This window comes from Leptonotus elevatus, chromosome 2 (assembly GCF_054856555.1).
Source record: "Leptonotus elevatus isolate MCC_2025b chromosome 2, RoL_Lele_1.0, whole genome shotgun sequence".
NCBI lineage: Eukaryota > Metazoa > Chordata > Actinopteri > Syngnathiformes > Syngnathidae > Leptonotus > Leptonotus elevatus.
Window position 1 is genome coordinate 29,811,172 of NC_141240.1, and position 17,354 is coordinate 29,828,525.

At 41.1% G+C, this 17,354-nt stretch overlaps 1 protein-coding gene across 1 annotated transcript; it reads left to right on the forward strand.

The window, feature by feature from the left end:
* Nucleotides 1–1,253: 1,253 nt before the first annotated feature.
* Nucleotides 1,254–16,632, forward strand: LOC147179533 (protein Wnt-2b-A-like). Its single transcript, XM_086068162.1, has 6 exons — nucleotides 1,254–1,437; nucleotides 1,618–1,812; nucleotides 9,246–9,466; nucleotides 11,570–11,847; nucleotides 12,388–12,652; nucleotides 15,517–16,632. Exons 2-6 carry the CDS (start codon nucleotides 1,643–1,645, stop codon nucleotides 15,744–15,746), a joined length of 1,164 nt encoding a protein of 387 aa, XP_085924288.1. The 5' UTR covers nucleotides 1,254–1,437; nucleotides 1,618–1,642; the 3' UTR covers nucleotides 15,747–16,632.
* The last annotated feature ends 722 nt before the right edge of the window (nucleotides 16,633–17,354 follow it).

A 17,354-nucleotide genomic window follows, 5' to 3' on the forward strand; every position in this document is an offset into this window, starting at 1 on the left:
TAACAAATGGAAACTGCGTAACAAACATATTTACATAATATACATTATAACATTACATCATAGCACATAGTGAACAAAACGTTTGTAAGAGGCTAAAAATAGGCAGCACAAACAATAATATCGGATTAAATCAGGTCAGTTTTATTATTTGTTGCAAAGTGTTCCAGTTGTTTAGGGCAGAAAACTGAAAAGAACAGCATTGTGTACTTTGGTAACAAAGGATTTCATAAAATTGCTGGAAAGGAGAGTGTGGGTGGCGGTATGCATGGTGAGCAGAGAGCAAAGACAGAGTGGGATCTTGCTAATCAGTGTTTTATAGATAAACAGAGACCCGTGAATTTGCCTATGTGAGTGAAGAGAAGGCCAATTAACCATGGGAGCATGGTGACAAAGGGGGTGGCAGTTTGGTATGGTGTCTTGCTTTAGAAGGAGAGGTTTTGAAGCTGTTTGTTGTATTTTACGTTGCGGAGAACAGTCATTTCCTTTTTTATTTTTTTTTTAAGGAGAAAGCTCAGTATTGTTCATTCGGTAATCTTATCGATTTGACATGTCATCATCTTTGCTCTCACTCTCTTTTTTTTATTTTTGTTTTCTCTTTTTCTTTTTTTTGTATGCGCGTGAATGTGTGCATGTGCGTGTGTATGTGTGCGTGCATGTGTGCGTGCGTGTGTGTACTTATTAGTTCACCTAAAACCTATTAAAAATCCCATACCGTTCACCTAAACCGAATACTTCAGAATCCAGCTAGAGTCGTGAGGTTGTCAGGAGACCCGAGGAAGGATCAAAGAAAAGAAAGGAAAGTGAAATCCAGCACCGGGTTACCAACCAGAATCTTTCACCAACCCCAGAAACATCTAAATTCCAACAAATTAAGGAGACCTCAAGAGACCAAAGGAAAGACAGAGAACAGTCATTTCCAATGGATATAATTTGAGTACTTTCTTCTTCTTCTTATTATTATTATTATTATTGTTATTATTATTATTATTATCCTCTTTGGTATTATCACTATGTGTCTTACTAGCCTACCTATTAAAGCCCACTGGAAAGGAAAATGAAATGTATTGCCTTGTACTGCGTTGTTTTACTGGGCCAAAGCCACACGCACATACGCACACACTCGCGCGCGCGCGCACAGTCATCCCTCTTCAATATCTCCCTCCTAGTCAAACCCCATAACCTCCAATGGGCGTCAGCAGGGTGCCCTCCCCCTATCTCTCCCTCTCTCCTTCCCCCGCAGCTCCGTCAGTGTGTCCGCCACTCTGTAAAAGGACTGGTCCGAACCGAGCATCATTTCCAACACAGAGACCCTCTCTTTTTGACTCCAGCTGCAATTTGGACAGTATTGTTTATTTTGGTATTTTGAAAAGAGCCCAAACAAGGATAGGCGTCAGTGCGAAGAAGTGAAGCGGCCACACTTGTTGCTGGTGTGCTCAGGTAAGGCAGAAGGCGCACGAGAGGAAGTCCTGTGCGCACATGGAACCCAAGGCGCGTCGCTTTCACTCCTCATAGTGCGCGCGGCATGGAGACGGATAACGACACCTGACTTTGATCCCTGATCGTCAAACGCTCTCTACAGCTTCATTTTGATTTGAACTTTTTTTTGTTTTTTTTTAGTGAGAGGGACCCCGCGGAGGAAACCATGTTGGCTTTAAATAAAATTATAAACACACGGGCAGCCCGGATTCGGAGTTGTGGGTCACGGGGAGTCTCATCCAAGTCACAACAAAATCCCAGAGCCGCTTCCAGGATTTACTGTGCGTGTGTTTTGTTGCTGCTGCTCGTCACCCCACGAGTGGATTCTTCATGGTGGTGAGTGAGTCTCTTTTCATTAATCAGACCTGGTCTGGGCTGACAAAAAGATATAGGCTGCGTAATGATGAAACTTGTATATATAAGAAACGTGATTATTTATATTGTTTCAATATTTTAGAGCTTTCTTCAAAAACCTCTCGGTGTGTAATTTCAGAACCAAAAAATGTCATTCCCTTTTTAAACAGATTATTTTTAAATCAATTTGTGATGACTAGTTTCAGTTCACTTTAATGTATGAAGTAATGCCATTTTGTAATCATACCATCGACATGAATCATTTTTGCTTAGCTTGAACTTTAGCCAAAAAAAGACTCATTGTGCTTTGTGAAGTATTGTCATTTTGTCGTTCTGCCCCAATAAAGGAGCAATTAACTTAAATAACAATAACAATAACTAAGTCATTAATTTAAATACGCACATATGCACTTTGTTGAAATACTCCAAACAAGAGCATGCTGTATATAGGCTAAAAAGCAAAGGGTGAGAAAATCAAAGTGATAATACTGGACGTTGTTCAAAAGGAGATTGATATTTTAGTCCGTTTTGAGCTGATAGTGTAGCTTCTAAACAGTTTTGTGGCATGTTGCTTGAGTGTGTGCCATTGATACGATGCCAATATTTCGGAATTGTTACCACAAAAATGTTAATTCTCACCTATAACTAAAACAATATATAGAGTAAGATGCCTGCATTGTCCACATAGATAGCTTCTGTGTGACGGCCACTCACCAGCCACTTTATTAGGTACGTCTGTGCCCTCTCATGAGAGGCTCTGGAAGAGCTATAGCAAACATCACGGCCTGATTTGCCAAGCAAAATACATTGAAATGAATAGATTTCGAGTTTCCCCTTGGAAACAATTTCAATGTCGCTCATGTCTTCAAAACAAGTCTCTCTTGAGCTTGGGAAAGAGGAGGGGGAGAAAAAAAAATCACAGGTAGCCAGGTTGGTGAGGAGGGTGGTTGCCCCCAGAATAGTGATGTTCTTATTGGTCGGGAACTGTCCGATGCTCAGGGCTGAGCATGTGCGAGTTGTCCTTCCACAACCATATTCAAACTTAGTTTGCCTAGTTTGAATTATATCTTCTGTGAAACCAGTCCCGGAAGCATTATGACACATTTATTGTGGTCATGAAATCAACGAATTGACCATGCAATTTTGCAGATGAACTTGGCTACAACTAGCGGAGGCACTTCAGTCTAAGCTATTTCTCTGCTTAAATAAGAACACAGAAGTTGAACTCCATCCAAGTATGCGTTGTGATGAATTCAGGTCATTACATCACTGGCATGGAAACAGGAGTTCATAAGATTCGGAGAGAGATTCTTCCATCCCATAAGCAGAAGAGAGACAGCACTTCTGACGTATGTGCTGATGTTTAATGTTCAATAATTTACTTACAAGTAGAAGTCAAAAAGGATTTGACTCTGCTACTTAAGTAAAAGTAAAAACAACAAAAAAATCTGAAATGTTAAGTTCTAAAGTATGTAAGTAAAAATTTATTTTTGTTGTTTATGATATACAATATCTGTTCCGATAACTTGGTACAATGGAAGGGGGGGGGGGGGATCCTCTGTACACAACATAAGCACCAGGTAGCCCCCCAGGGCTATATGAGTAGCCCACGGGCCTGTTTGAAAAATAGCTCACCAGTGATGGTACAATTGTGATTTAATTGTAAAGTAGTGATCATTTCAAAATGTGGCAGATATTTATGGAAATAAAATCTGTTTCCTAACTATTAAGGGAAATCATTAACATGATCAGTGTCTTTGCATATATGAATATCATTAATTGCTAATTATAACACATAATAATTACAGCCCAAACTATATACTTTTTTTTTGTTTTTTGTCTGATGCTGTTTCTGATGTATGGCAGAAGAAAATCCATCCATTCATCCATGTCAGTGACTTTTAGTGTTAATACAAACTATTCTGATGTGCATCCATGTAGCCAAGTACTGTATATTAAGTGTATACGGTACTTTATGATACATTTTCTATATAATTTATGTTGGTTGATTGGAGCCACACTATGAACTGCAATAGAATAATCCCAGTGTTGTCATTTTACAGGAGTAATTTCAGGTGTCATGCCAGTAATACAATTTGCAGGATTTATGTTACATTATTGGTTGCTTTATTTGAACATACAATCATATAGGAAGAAAATATATAGATATGATTGTTAAAGAAAATAAAAGAATGTCATGCATGATATGGTGTGCGTGGGAGAGAGTGGACCCAAATGCGAGGAGAAACAGCAGGGAGACAAGAATGGAGAGGTATGTGAGGAGACGGGTCGCCAAGACGGGGCAAGGCGAGAGGAGACGGGTCGCCAGGTTGGGGCAGGGCAAGAGGAGACGGGTCGCCAGGATGGGGCAGGGCGAGAGGAGACTGGTCGCCAGGACTGGACTGGATGAAAGAAGACAGGTCGCCATGACTGGACTGGACAAGAGGAGGCTGGCTAGACTTTGGCTGGCTTGGCTGAACATGGGCAACTTGACTGAGACAAAGACGACTTAAACTGTGACGTGGATGACTAGACTAAGACGGAGACGACTAGACGGAGACGTGGATGACTTTACTGAGACAAAAACGACTTAACTGTGACGAGGGCTTGGCTTGATGCGACGGGAAACACAGACTCCCACACGTAATGTCGACATCGACAATGCTCCCACACAGACTGGACAAACACAACAGATTAAGGCCCCGTCCACACGGAAGCAAGGCCAGCTTCGTTCCTCAAACAAATCTTGTACACACAGAAACATTTCAAGACTTGCGTGTGTCCAAAAGAAGACACTGAGCGCAGCCACAGGGAGTTAACGGAAAGCATAAAAGAAGAATCAGCGAAGAAGACGAACACTTTTTTTCCCTAACTTTATTGCAATCTACAGAACAAACATGGCTTTGCATGTATCAAAACAACATGAAAAAGACAAACACTGGAGAAGTGACAATGGCGGGTGATTCAAGTACAACACCGCTTGCTGAACGTGCGAATAAAGCAGCAAAATATTTTGCTGCAAAAGCATAAGCAAGCTAAGGAGGATGCGCAAAACGACTACGATACGGCTATCCGCCATTGTTGTTGACACACTGATGGTTTGCGCGCAGTCACGCGAGAATTGCCGCATACGTCATCAATCTGCGACAACGTGTCGTCATCACTGCTGGAGTATCCTGCATATGGTGTCCAGACGGACGCGTATGGGGCGCGTTTTGAAATTTTTCCACTCTGGAGCCCGGTTTCAAAAGTGATCGGTTTCAAGCTACGAAACCGCGCCATCGTGTGGACGAACGGCCTAAACGGTAAGCAACTTGAAAGTGGCTTTTGTGTGGTCGGGGCCTTAATACACCGACACTAATGAGACACACCTGAAGAACACAATAGGCTGAGGGCACTGATTGGTCACACACACACACTGGGAAGGGAACAGAGACACAGGTGGACGTGATCAGACATAACGAGACCAGGGAAGAACTAAGGAACACATGACAAACACCAATCACAGACGAACACAACAAACACACCCAAAAACAACAAAAACCCAACCCCTACAAAACCGAAACAAAATAAGTAGTGGGAAGAAGAAAAAATATTTCTAGTCCTACACTTTGTTGTAAATAGTGTTGACATATATGTCTATGTTAGTTATATACAATACTTAGCTAAATGTATATTGTACAATTTACCGGTCCATACATACATGTGTGCAATAATCAAAGAAACTTCCCTGTCCTGTGAAAAACACTTATGCCCTTTTTTTTTGGTAGGGTATTAATAAAATAAATACAAAAATAAATAGCTACCCCTTTTCTCTGATTACTTTTTTGCACATTCTTGGCATTCTCTCGATGAGCTTCAAAAGGTAGTCACATGACTACAGCAGTCTTTAAGAAGTTCCCAGAAGTAAGAATGCCAAGAGTATGCAAAAATGTAACCAGAGCAAAGGATGGCTATTTTTGAAGCATCTATCATAAAAAACGTGTTTTCAGTTAATTCGCCTTTTTTTGTTTTTTTTGTTAAATACATAACTCGACATCAGTTCACACATAGTTTCGATGTCTTCAGTAAGAATCTCATAAGTAACCAGTCGAGAGAATAAAGTAAATACATTGAATAAGAAAGTGTGTCCAAACTTTTGGCATGTACTGTATATGCAAAAACAGGTAGCTTTAACATGTCCGGAACTCATACAGGCAAAGTGTTGTTGCGTGCCATTTGCATTTGTGTTATTTTTTGGAACAATATGATTACAGTTGAGCTCCGTAATTTAGGGCTGGCCCACAAATAGCGAAAATCTGCGTATAATTGACGGCAATTGTTTTTAAGTTATATACCATCCTTTCCGATCCTCCATGCGGCCCCTGAGCTAATATGAGTTTGACATCTCTGCACTAATGAAAAAGAAAAAAGTGCTGATCGCAACAATGGACTGATATGTCTTTTCTCAAATCATAACTTAAAAATGATAAAAATGTAGTTAGTCAGCTTTAGTTCTCATTGACTCATTTGAAGTATGTGTGTCTGCACCTGAACTCATTTGTCCCAGTATCCCACGCAAAACTCAACATCCATGTTTACAATTTTGTGTTTTCATCCACATGAGCCGGGATGGCGTGAGAACAAAACATGGAAGACCTCCGACCTCCGATCTTATTCCTCACCCTCGCGTGTCTTCCTCAGATCATCCAGCATGTAGCACACAAGCATGCTGTTTTAGGTGTGCGGATGATGATTTACAACCCAATAAACTTAAGTCCTCTTGACTCTCAAGAGAGAACGAGGAGAAATTAAGGATGAGTTGCTGCTTGGCTTGCCCTTGCTTTTGATGAGCACTCTCTTCGTCTTCCTTTCGTCTAATCCCTCTCTTGGGGGGTAGAGAGCCGCTGGTCTCCATCCTCTCTCTCTCGCAAGACCTCGTAAAACGACCACACAGCTACGCACCTCGCGACGCCTCCTCAGTGACCCACCGAGGCGCTGGCTGCTCTTATGCACACGCACACACATAGACACACGTATCACTTTCAGGCCTTACCGTGGAAAAGCTGGCAGCAGTGTTTCATGTCTGTTTTATTAAGCTTGTGTGGAAGATTGGACAGAGAGCGTGGGAGAGACGTGAGTGAAAAGAAAATGAGAGTTAAAGGGGTCTCGAATGGACAGGGTTATTCGAGGCCCCTTGCCCTGATTTGTGACACCGTGGCTTCGACTGTCTCATTGGGAGACATTTAAACACGCATCCAGGTGGAGAGAGGTTAAGTGCCTATTTATTTGCACACAAGAGTAAATGGTTTGCTTCTCCCTCCTATACACAAACCTTAAACTGTTAAGTGTTGTAGACTTTGGGAGTCAAAGAAGAATGTGTTGGCCTTTCTCCACTGCACGGTGTCTACTAGCTTGTAGCTAGCCGCCTAAAACCTGGATCCTATGTTCTCTTGATTCTGCTCTTAAAAAATATAAAAATCAGCTACGCTGCTGTATATTTGTGTTGAACACCAATCACACTAACTAAAACACAGGCATGGAGAAATATCTAAATGTAATGGGTTGCCTAAACTGCACTGCACCTCTTTAGTTGGTGGCGGGATGGGTTTGCTCAAGGACACTTCGACAGGAGTCCGGAACCAGACTATCATCTCTCTACCGATTACAGCGGTGCCTTGATTTACAGTACAAGTGACCCGACTTACAAGCTTTTCAATACACATGTCGTCACACTGTCAATTTCTGTCTGTTAATGTCGACTGGCAGATAGTAAACAATTTTCCATAAGTGTTTACTGCTACTCCCAGTTGAAATTTACTGTTAATCTAAACATTTAGTAAATCAGAGAGAATTACTATGCTATGTATTCAACAACAACATATCTTTGTCTGAGAATAGTCCACTAGCCTAATGCTAACACACAATGCAAAATTCCATTGATGGGCTAACAAATGGGGTATATGCCACGGGGGAGGCGAGACTTCTGACTTCCATAAGTCACACACCTACGCTGTTTCCGGTTACTGTTGCGACATAATGGGCCGTGTTCCTATACTCGCACTACCACCCTTGTGCCCCACAATTGCGCGTTCCCGTTGTCCGAGTACATTTCAGAGTGCTTTGGAGAACTGAGACACCCTACACACTCACACCCATCGCCGGGAGTGCGAGTATTGGAACACAACTAGGAGTGTAACGGTTCACAGAAGTAACGGTTCGGTACGTACCTCGGTTTTGGGTCTTGGTTTGGTATGAGTTCAGTATAACAGGAAAAACAAAAAGTCCAAAAAGCTAAATTCTCGTAATTTTTTTCAGTTATTTTTTGCAGACAGTTCTGAAGGTAACTGTTTGTCCAACATACGTCATTTAGAACTTTTAGAAGTACCAGAACACAAACTGTAGCACCACAAATAGATAGGCAATATAACAATAGCACAGCAAGGTTAGTAAAGTTAACAAAAACTAACAAAATAACAAAAGCTTAACTTGGGAAAGAAAATATGTTGTTAACAAAATCAAATTAAAAAGAAAACACTTTTAAAAACTAAAACTAAATCAAACTAAATATTAGGTTTGAAAAACTAACTGAAACTAACTTACTTAGTACTTCATACATACATTTCCATTCTCTTTATATTAAAAAAACCTAAAACTAAAACTAATAGAAGCTAAACTAAAACAAAATATTTTCAAGAACATTGAAAAAAAAACTGCTCTGAAAACTAATTAAAACTAGCTAAATTTTAAAAACAAAAGTCTAAATTAAATAAAAACTAACTAATGAAAATTCCTAAGCTATTAATACAGTAAACCTGACTCACTCATGTTCTTTATCCTCTAAATCTAACCCTCTGGAAAAGACAAACATTACTGCAGCTTTCTGAGTCTCTTACTCTCTTAGTTGTGAAACTCTTCTTTATTTGTATCTGCGTGGCTCTATCATGCCCCTTGGTGGCCAAAGCGCGACCAGAAAGAGCATAATGTATGGCAGGCACAGAATAATGGCATTTCTATTTATCTCAGTGGGGAAAGATGATTTGAGATACAAATGTTTTCAGTTACCACTCACGAGAGTTATGAAATGACAAATTAAACTTGTAAGTTGTCATTGTATATACTGGTACTGTACATTCAACTTGAACACCTTACAGAGAGCTGCCGCCGTGTAAACCATTGCTGGTCACTCACTGGCCGATGGATTCATTGTTGAAGTGTCATTACAATTGAGCAAACAAGACCCGAAATGTCAAAAATAAACATACATAATACATAACAGGAAGTTAAATCTAGGAGTCCTTTTTTGTACTCAATTTTTGTCGTTTGAGTGTCTTCTTGGAGCTATGCTACCGCATTAAGGCACAACTGTACCCATCTAGTGTGTCTCTATGGGAACATTTCAATCAATTCATCACTGCTGATTGTTTTATACGCAGGTACATAGGTGCACTGGGTGCCCGTGTGATCTGTGACAACATCCCAGCCTTAGTGAACAAGCAGCGGCAACTCTGCCAGCGCCACCCAGACATCATGCAGGCCATCGGAGAGGGTACAAAGGAGTGGATCCGAGAGTGCCAACACCAGTTCAGACACCATCGCTGGAACTGCAGCACACTGGAACGCGATCCCACTGTGTTCGGGCGTGTCTTGCTGAGAAGTAAGTCCACGTTGACCAATTTGTACAGTTCACCTTATGGTCATACGATTTAACATGGGTATTTTCAAAGGTACAATTAGTGCAGCGTCCTATTAAGACAGACAGAAAGACTGTTAAACCTCCCTCAAAAGGCTTTCTAGGATCCTTGTCCTTTTTCTATTCTGTGAGGCAGCGGATTCCTCTGTCTGAAGTTTAGAGAAAAAGCATAGTGTGTAGGGGGTGGGTGGGTGGGGGTACTACAGGCAGGCCTTCTGGATGTTTTGGTTTTATTCCTCAAGCTAGTACAGACACAGGGCAAGGCATACACCTTGCTTTTTATGTAGCCCCAGAGAAAAAGAGTATAAGGTGTGAGGTCAAGGGAGAGTGGAGCGAGGTTTTGTTGATGCTAAGTTCCAGAGCAGCCCTCCGAAAATACTATGCCTGGGCTTGGCACAAATGCCTGCTCTAGGAGTATGGTGTTTTTATCAGTCGTGGTAGTAGCAAGCTTTCTGTTGTGTGATTTGCCAAAAACTAGATCCTGGCTTGAGAAACTTGCAGTGTTCAATTGTTCTACACGTTGGAGCATTATAACTGCCACATAGCTTGTCAAACTGCTGAACTGCAGTTGAGTCGGTCTAATGAGCGAGTACTTTGGTGTGGATCAATTCATGAGGATTGTCGGCTTGTTGGATGGCTGCACTACTGAAAGCCATTCAAAGCATGCTTTCTTGGGGATAGCAATGTGCTGCATTAGATACGGAGATACAGACTGTGTGTGTGGTAGAGAGGGATAAACATTAATGAAGACGTAAATATTTAAAGAGATATTCATTGTCACGCACACAGCGTTAGTTTGAATGATGAACAGCAATGCCCTCCTTCAGCCTCCCACACAAACACCCCCACATCACCCACTGCCCTCAGCCCCCCCCCCCCCACCATCACTGATGAAACAAGACATTCCAGTCAATGCAGAGTCAACAGGTTGGATAACAGACGATTCTTGGCTCTTGTGCCTTCCTTTCATTTATTATCAACAACGTTAAAAGGTTATACTTGCAGACCCACAATTTGTAAACAAAAAGATTTGTAGGGTTGTTTTAGTCATCTCAGTCTTGGTCTATCAAATGAGACATCACCGTTAGGTTCGCAGAGCTGAGACTTCAAAATCAAGACACTGTCTATCATCTGGAGAGCATTAAAACACTCATTGCGTCATGGCTAACATTTTCTTTTGCTTCATGCTTTTATGCATTACCTTGAATTAGACATCAAGTATAGATAGATGTTCCTTGTTTTGTTTCTTCCCATAACATTGCACATGAGTCACAGCATTTCAAAACTGAAAGGAGAATGAAATGGAAGATGTACATCCGCTATTAGGATTATTTCCATAAAGGTTCTTTAAACAGAAGTATCCTTTACTCCACATTAAGTCCACTATCAAGTCCTGACAACTACTACCAGAAATGGTCACGTCAGGTTGTGGTTCTGAAGCCTTTATGACCTGGAGGAACTACTGGATTGATCACAGTAACTCTGAGGGCCCTATTTTAGTGCCCAGTGCAAGTCTAGAGTAAAGAATGTGCGCATGGCGGGAGTTTTCTTTCTTTTGGTATTTTCCTAGACAAGCACAGGTGGAAATGCCATTTGCCCCATTGTGCCCCATTGTGGGAGGGAACGCAGCCGACTCCCAGCCAATCGAAGCGCCACCTTTCTTTCCCTTTAATTCGGCACTGTAAGAGTCTACATGGTATGTAGGTGCAGGAGATCGGTGCACGCAAAGCATATTTCAAAGGAACTGCAAAAAGATCTCCACTTGGAGACCGCGTTTCTTCCAGACATAGACTTTCCTTGGTACAAAAATTAAGATGTACCCATTTTTATGTCGAAGCGCAGCCTGCTTTCTGTCACCAAATTGTCTGATGTGCTCGGGGTGCACCAGCTCTGTCCACTGGACTGCCTAATAAGGTGCAACGCGGCCTACCAAATTCCCAAACATGGCCCGGCACAGCAATGAAAATGTGCCCTTTTTTATGCCAAGTGTCTGTCTAGAAAAATAGGGGCGAGAGTGAAATGGATGTCATTACCACTCTAATTGGTCTTTCTCTATTTCTATTCCAGGCAGCCGAGAAGCAGCGTTCGTCTACGCCATATCCTCCGCCGGGGTGGTTTACGCGCTTACTCGTGCTTGCAGCCAAGGGGAGCTTAAGATGTGCAACTGTGATCCGCAAAAACACGGTCGAGACAAGGATGACAGAGGAGAATTTGACTGGGGGGGATGTAGTGACCATATCAACTACGGGATCAGATTTGCCAAAGCCTTCATAGATGCCAAAGAGAGGACGGTCCGTGATGCTCGGGCGCTCATGAACCTGCACAACAACCGCTGTGGGAGAACTGTGAGTATGTGGCTGTACTGTATTCGCATGATCCGTATGTCATATTTTTAAACATATATCGATCAATTGTATTATATTTTTTGCGCAGAGGCTGAAGACCTTACTCATGTTTACATTTTTGGCAGGCATATCTTTTATTATTAATCAGTTATTATCGTCATCGTACATGTGCCTATACATTCTGTTTGGTATTGTAAATTGGAATTGGTGCATATGAATAGCCTATACTGACAATTTCAGTTCCTTCTATTGTAGCAATGGTAAAGTTCATACAATTCAGTGGTACCTTGACAAGTTTAATTTGCTCCATGATCCATTGTTTGTTCCGGAAAATTCAAGAGTTATTGCACTTGAAAGATACAAGATACAACTTTATTGTATGTATGTTACGTATAAAATCTGTGATTTTTCTCACATATTGAGTTGAGAGCCTTAAACTGGTTTCATGTCCTGATGTCATGTCGTCCTAATCACACCAATCTAAAGATGGTAAAAATAAAAATACAAAAAAACATGAATGCACTCTCTTTACGTATTTAGGCAGTGAAGCGTTTCATGAAGCTGGAGTGCAAATGTCACGGTGTGAGCGGCTCCTGCACGCTGCGGACGTGCTGGATGGCCATGTCGGACTTCAGGAAGACCGGCGACTACCTGAGGAGGAAATATAACGGTGCCATCGAGGTGACGATGAACCAAGATGGGACGGGATTCACCGTAGCGAATAAAGCCTTTCGGAAGGCCACCAAAAATGACCTGGTCTACTTTGAAACCTCGCCCAATTATTGTCTGCCGGACAAATCGACAGGTAATCTGCCTAACCCCGTTGATAGATGGGCCCTGTCTATGTTATGTGTGTATATTAATGTCTTTGTTTGTGTGTGGATGTCAGTCATGGCAGTCAGATAACACAGTCGACCTCCTGTGTGATGTTCGTGTCAGTGGAAGCTAATATCCTAGTAGCCTAGGGGACATGGTCATTCTGTGACCACCTGACCTCTGTCAGTCTTTGCCAACACAAACACACACCTACACCCCTCCGGTGGTTGGAGTCTGTGTTGCCCCACCTTTACCTAATGCACCTAATTGATTCTCTTTGGTCAGTTCATGGATGAAATGCTTGAACAATCTTTAGTGATCAACACCTCTGTCTGCTTTCCCCCCTCTATCTCTGTCAAATTGGTCCATCAACCCCCTCTTTTCTCACCTTCCCAGTGGAATTCACAGCCTAGGGACACAAGCGGCTAATTTAAAAAAAAAAAGTCACTTCTTTTTGTTGGTCACAGTCTCTCGCTCTCTGTCTGTCTGAACTAAGCGTAGCTGGAGGGCAGAGTGGGCCTCAGAGTGTGAGAGCCTGTCTGTCTGTCACGCTCCACTGTCCATTTAACCGTCACACACATACACACATATAAACACGCACACGATGTGGCTTCAAAGGGCGGAGTGGCTTGGGAAAGGCAGTGTAACTGTAGGCTACTCTACCAACACTGCATAGCTGTCTGTGTGTCTCTGTTGTTCTCCGGGCAGCTTGTTGTGATAGGAAGCAATTCAAACACGGAGCTTCTCAAATCAAACAGCGACACTAATCTCCGTGTGGATGACATTCAACAAGCCAACTCATTATGTAGTTTATGCCTTCACATCTTTTATATCTATCACAATTACATACATCCATTTTTTTTTTAATTTTTTACACCGCTTCTCCTAATTTGGACAATAGTTGAGCAGCAGTCGCCAGTCCATCACAGAGCAATTTTTATAAACAAGCAATGAGGGCCCTATTTTCATGCCCGGCACAAGTCTGGCACAAAATAATCGAATACATGGGTGAAATTTTATTTCTTTGGGTATTTTCCTAGAGGGGCGCAGACTGAAAGGGGCTTGTGATCCTTTGTGGCAGGGAATGCAGCCAACGGAAGCGGCTCCCCTCATTCCCTTTAAATTCAGCTGAGAGAAAGATGTACGGTTTACGTCCATGTGTGACACTCCTCCCCATTTGCCCGTTATTTGTGAAAAAATCCTAATGAATGATTATCAGCACTTTTGAAGAATTTTTTCTTTGGTTAAATTATTTTTTTATTCTTTTTCCAATGCATTTTAGAGGGCTTAATATTATGCAGATTTTTTTATATTTACAGGTCTGCCCGGTCCTTATCCCTCACAAATAGCTTTGTTTCTCAATTATTTTTGTTATGCCCCCCAACAAGTGGAAGAAAATATTTCGCACTCTGGTAACTGTCTGCCTCGCCTAAAAATAGCATGATTTGTCTAAAAAATTGCTGCAAGTACGCCTTTAAAAAAGCGCTAAATCTCCTTGCGCTCTCTTACAAAGAGAGATTTACTGCCACCTACTTTAGTGAATGTGCAATTACACTTAATTCTAGTACAGCAAAAAAATAAAATAAAAAAGGTCCCTGCAGTCACACGCGCTCCCCCTGGAACCCCCTCACCACCACATTTGAGAAGGACTGCTGTATTGAAAAAGTGTTATAGTGGCCACATAGGACCACAAATGTCTTAACCTGATGTATGACAAAAATGCCCTTTTAAATATAGACAAAATATGTGTATGTCATTGTCAATGTACATTATAGTATCATAATATATTTCATTTTTCATAATACATTTGTAAATGCATGTATAAAAAAAATTCTGCCTTTAACAACAAAGAATTTGAACAATCAAAAATCCCCTCCCCTCCCTGAACTCACTCAAAATTGTAACAGTTTGTCCTGCAAGTTATTCCAAATCCACAGAAAAATGCTACTCACGTTGTAGTATAGCGCAGTAGACAACTAAGTCGGTGAATGGCAATATTACAACTTAAAACGTTACTATTCGCGGCGGTTAGTGACCAGGCTGACCTGTGAATAACAAAAATCCACATTTAATCGACTGCCAGTGAAATGCTGTGGAAATATTTTGTTTAAAATAAATTAAATCCAGTATACATTTTCAATAAAAAGTGGGGGTAGCTTCCCCCTAAATACCCCAAGAGGGAAAATTAAAAAAAAATAATAATAATATTTTTTTAAATTTGTGAATACGAGAATTTGCAAGTGTTAAGCTGCAAGTATGCGGGGATCCACTGTAGTAGAATTTGCACCATGAGTTGCCCATCCCTGTTTTAGATGAAAGTAAGTCATATCACAGAGATTTCACAAAGCTAAGCTCCAAGAATTAAGCTTGCACAGCGGAATAGTGGAACAGCAGCCAGCGCTGATGTAATTTTGAGTCTTTGTCTGCATCCGGGATTAGTCTCCAAATTTAGCTGTTGATGTTGGGGCCAGGCTATGTGGCTAATGTTAATAACCTCGTTTACAACAACAACAGCACCAACAAAGCCGATAAATTACTGGACGGCTTAGTAGATTGAAAGCTAGGTCAATTTGTGTTATTGGCAGTTGGTACAGTATAATTTATATACACTTCGTTTCCCATCAACATCTTGCTGCTTTCTGGGAAGCTGTTACAGCTGCAGAGAGGGGACTGACTTCACGTTTTCTTAAATTTTCAGGTCCTCTTGTCAAAATAGCGGGCCTATATACAGCACATAGGTCAGGTACACAAATGATGATGCAACTATTTGTTTTGTGGAGCAACTGGTAACATAATAAATGCATACCTAAAGTATTTTTAAAGTATTTTAGTAAATTCTTCTATACTCTACAGGTTCCATTGGCACGGCTGGGCGGTTGTGCAATAAGACATCGCACAGCCCAGATGGATGTGAGGTCATGTGTTGTGGGCGGGGCTACGACACCACCAGAGTCGAACAGTTCACTCAGTGCGAGTGCAAATTTGAATGGTGCTGTGCCGTAGAGTGCAAGGTCTGCAAGGAAACTGTGGATATACACACATGCAAGGCCCCCAAGCAAGCTGAATGGTTGGACAAGACCTGAAAACGCGCCCCACGCCCCCATCTTGTGATGGCACCCCACCCCATGCCCCCTTTGCAGGCCATCCTGCAGGAAATGGGATTCTGGGAAAGTGTGTCTGAAAGTGCTCTGCATCTCCGCCATTCCCCCGTCCCCAATTCAGTTCATCATTGCATGGCTTATGTACCTGTTTGTGTAAAAAAGCGGTAGAATTCAATGCCCGTCAGTATAAATAAATACCCGTTAGCTTCTGTTTGGGAACTGTTGGGATCAGAGGATGAACAGTGTCAAAGGAAAAACTTCAGATGGATATGGCTCAAAGTTTCAGTCCATTGGAATTGTTTTCGAGTGTGTGGTTCTGGGTTTAAAATGGTTTGCTGCTTTTATAATGCTTCAAAGACACATTCTTACATGAACTGAGCCTTTGAACCAGTATTATACAATGTCATATACTCACATATGTTCCTTTGTTTTCATGGAAGGAGAAGTGCTTTTTCTTTTTCAAACCCCAGAAACAACTGTTTTCGTTAGACTGTGCGCACTTTGAACAGTGGACATTGAAGCTAAAGATGTCAGAAAGAAATCTTTTGCAAAAGGCTGAAGGAGAACATGGAGATGTCTATTATTTGAACAAATGGACTTGACTCATTGGAACATTGAATGCAATACTGTAAGGGAAAAAGGAAAGGTTTTTTTTTTTATGATTTATTTAAATATTATTAATTGTTGGTTCATTTCCATCTTTGGATGCAATGCACTACAATGACTGACACAAGGACAGCAATCTTGTCAGTCACACAAAAAAACACAAATCCCAAACAGATTTGATATTGATGTTCTTGAGCTTGCTTGTATAACTGTGTACTATATGGCCTTATTCAACTATAGATGTTCCTATGAAATATATGTTAGTAAGACACTATAATTGTGTTTGGTTTTTCATTTGGAGTTAAGAAAAGAGAGTATAAAGATTTTGCAGATTATATCTAAAAGGGGGTGGGGAGGCGTGGGGGGAGATCCGTTTATATCTTATCCTTTTACATTTTAGGGGCATCTTAGATTTGATAGATGATAATACAATACTGTATGATGATCCCAAAGGAAAATCTGGTATCCAGCAACAGCCAACACAATGTTAATACAAGGCAAACATATCACAGCTGATAAAAAAAGAAGAAGAGGTCATTATGTATTTACAATTATCCATAAGAGGCAATAGGTTACACATATGCACTTGTGTTGTAGTCAATACCAAGACCAGATTAAGCCTTCTGCGATAATATTTGTAGGCATCAACAAAATATGAAGAAAATGACATGATTACATACATGTCGTTTCAGTTGTTATGTCAGCTCAACACTTTCTTGTGGAACATTGGCAAATATGTGATTATTATATTGAAAACTAAACAGTGGAAGCATGCTCTCTCTGCAAATCTAAGATCACCACAAACTATAATCATGAATGCAGGTAATAGAATAAATGGACAATCACTGTGGTGCTTTGGTAGCGTTCATTCAAAACAGACAGTTTTGACAAACAAAATTGGAAACACCATAGTTGGGCTAATGAATAGCATCTATGTGGCACTGTTATAATAAGGTAAGATCAACTGATGTATCCATACGTTGA

Excerpts from the sequence above, each read along its gene's own strand:
- LOC147179533 (XM_086068162.1), top strand. The coding sequence starts at position 1,643 with ATGTTGGCTTTAAATAAAATTATAAACACACGGGCAGCCCGGATTCGG. Across the intron at positions 1,813-9,245 it reads CGAGTGGATTCTTCATGGTG|GTACATAGGTGCACTGGGTG; the intron begins GTGAGTGAGTCT and ends TTTTATACGCAG. Across the intron at positions 9,467-11,569 it reads CGGGCGTGTCTTGCTGAGAA|GCAGCCGAGAAGCAGCGTTC; the intron begins GTAAGTCCACGT and ends TTTCTATTCCAG.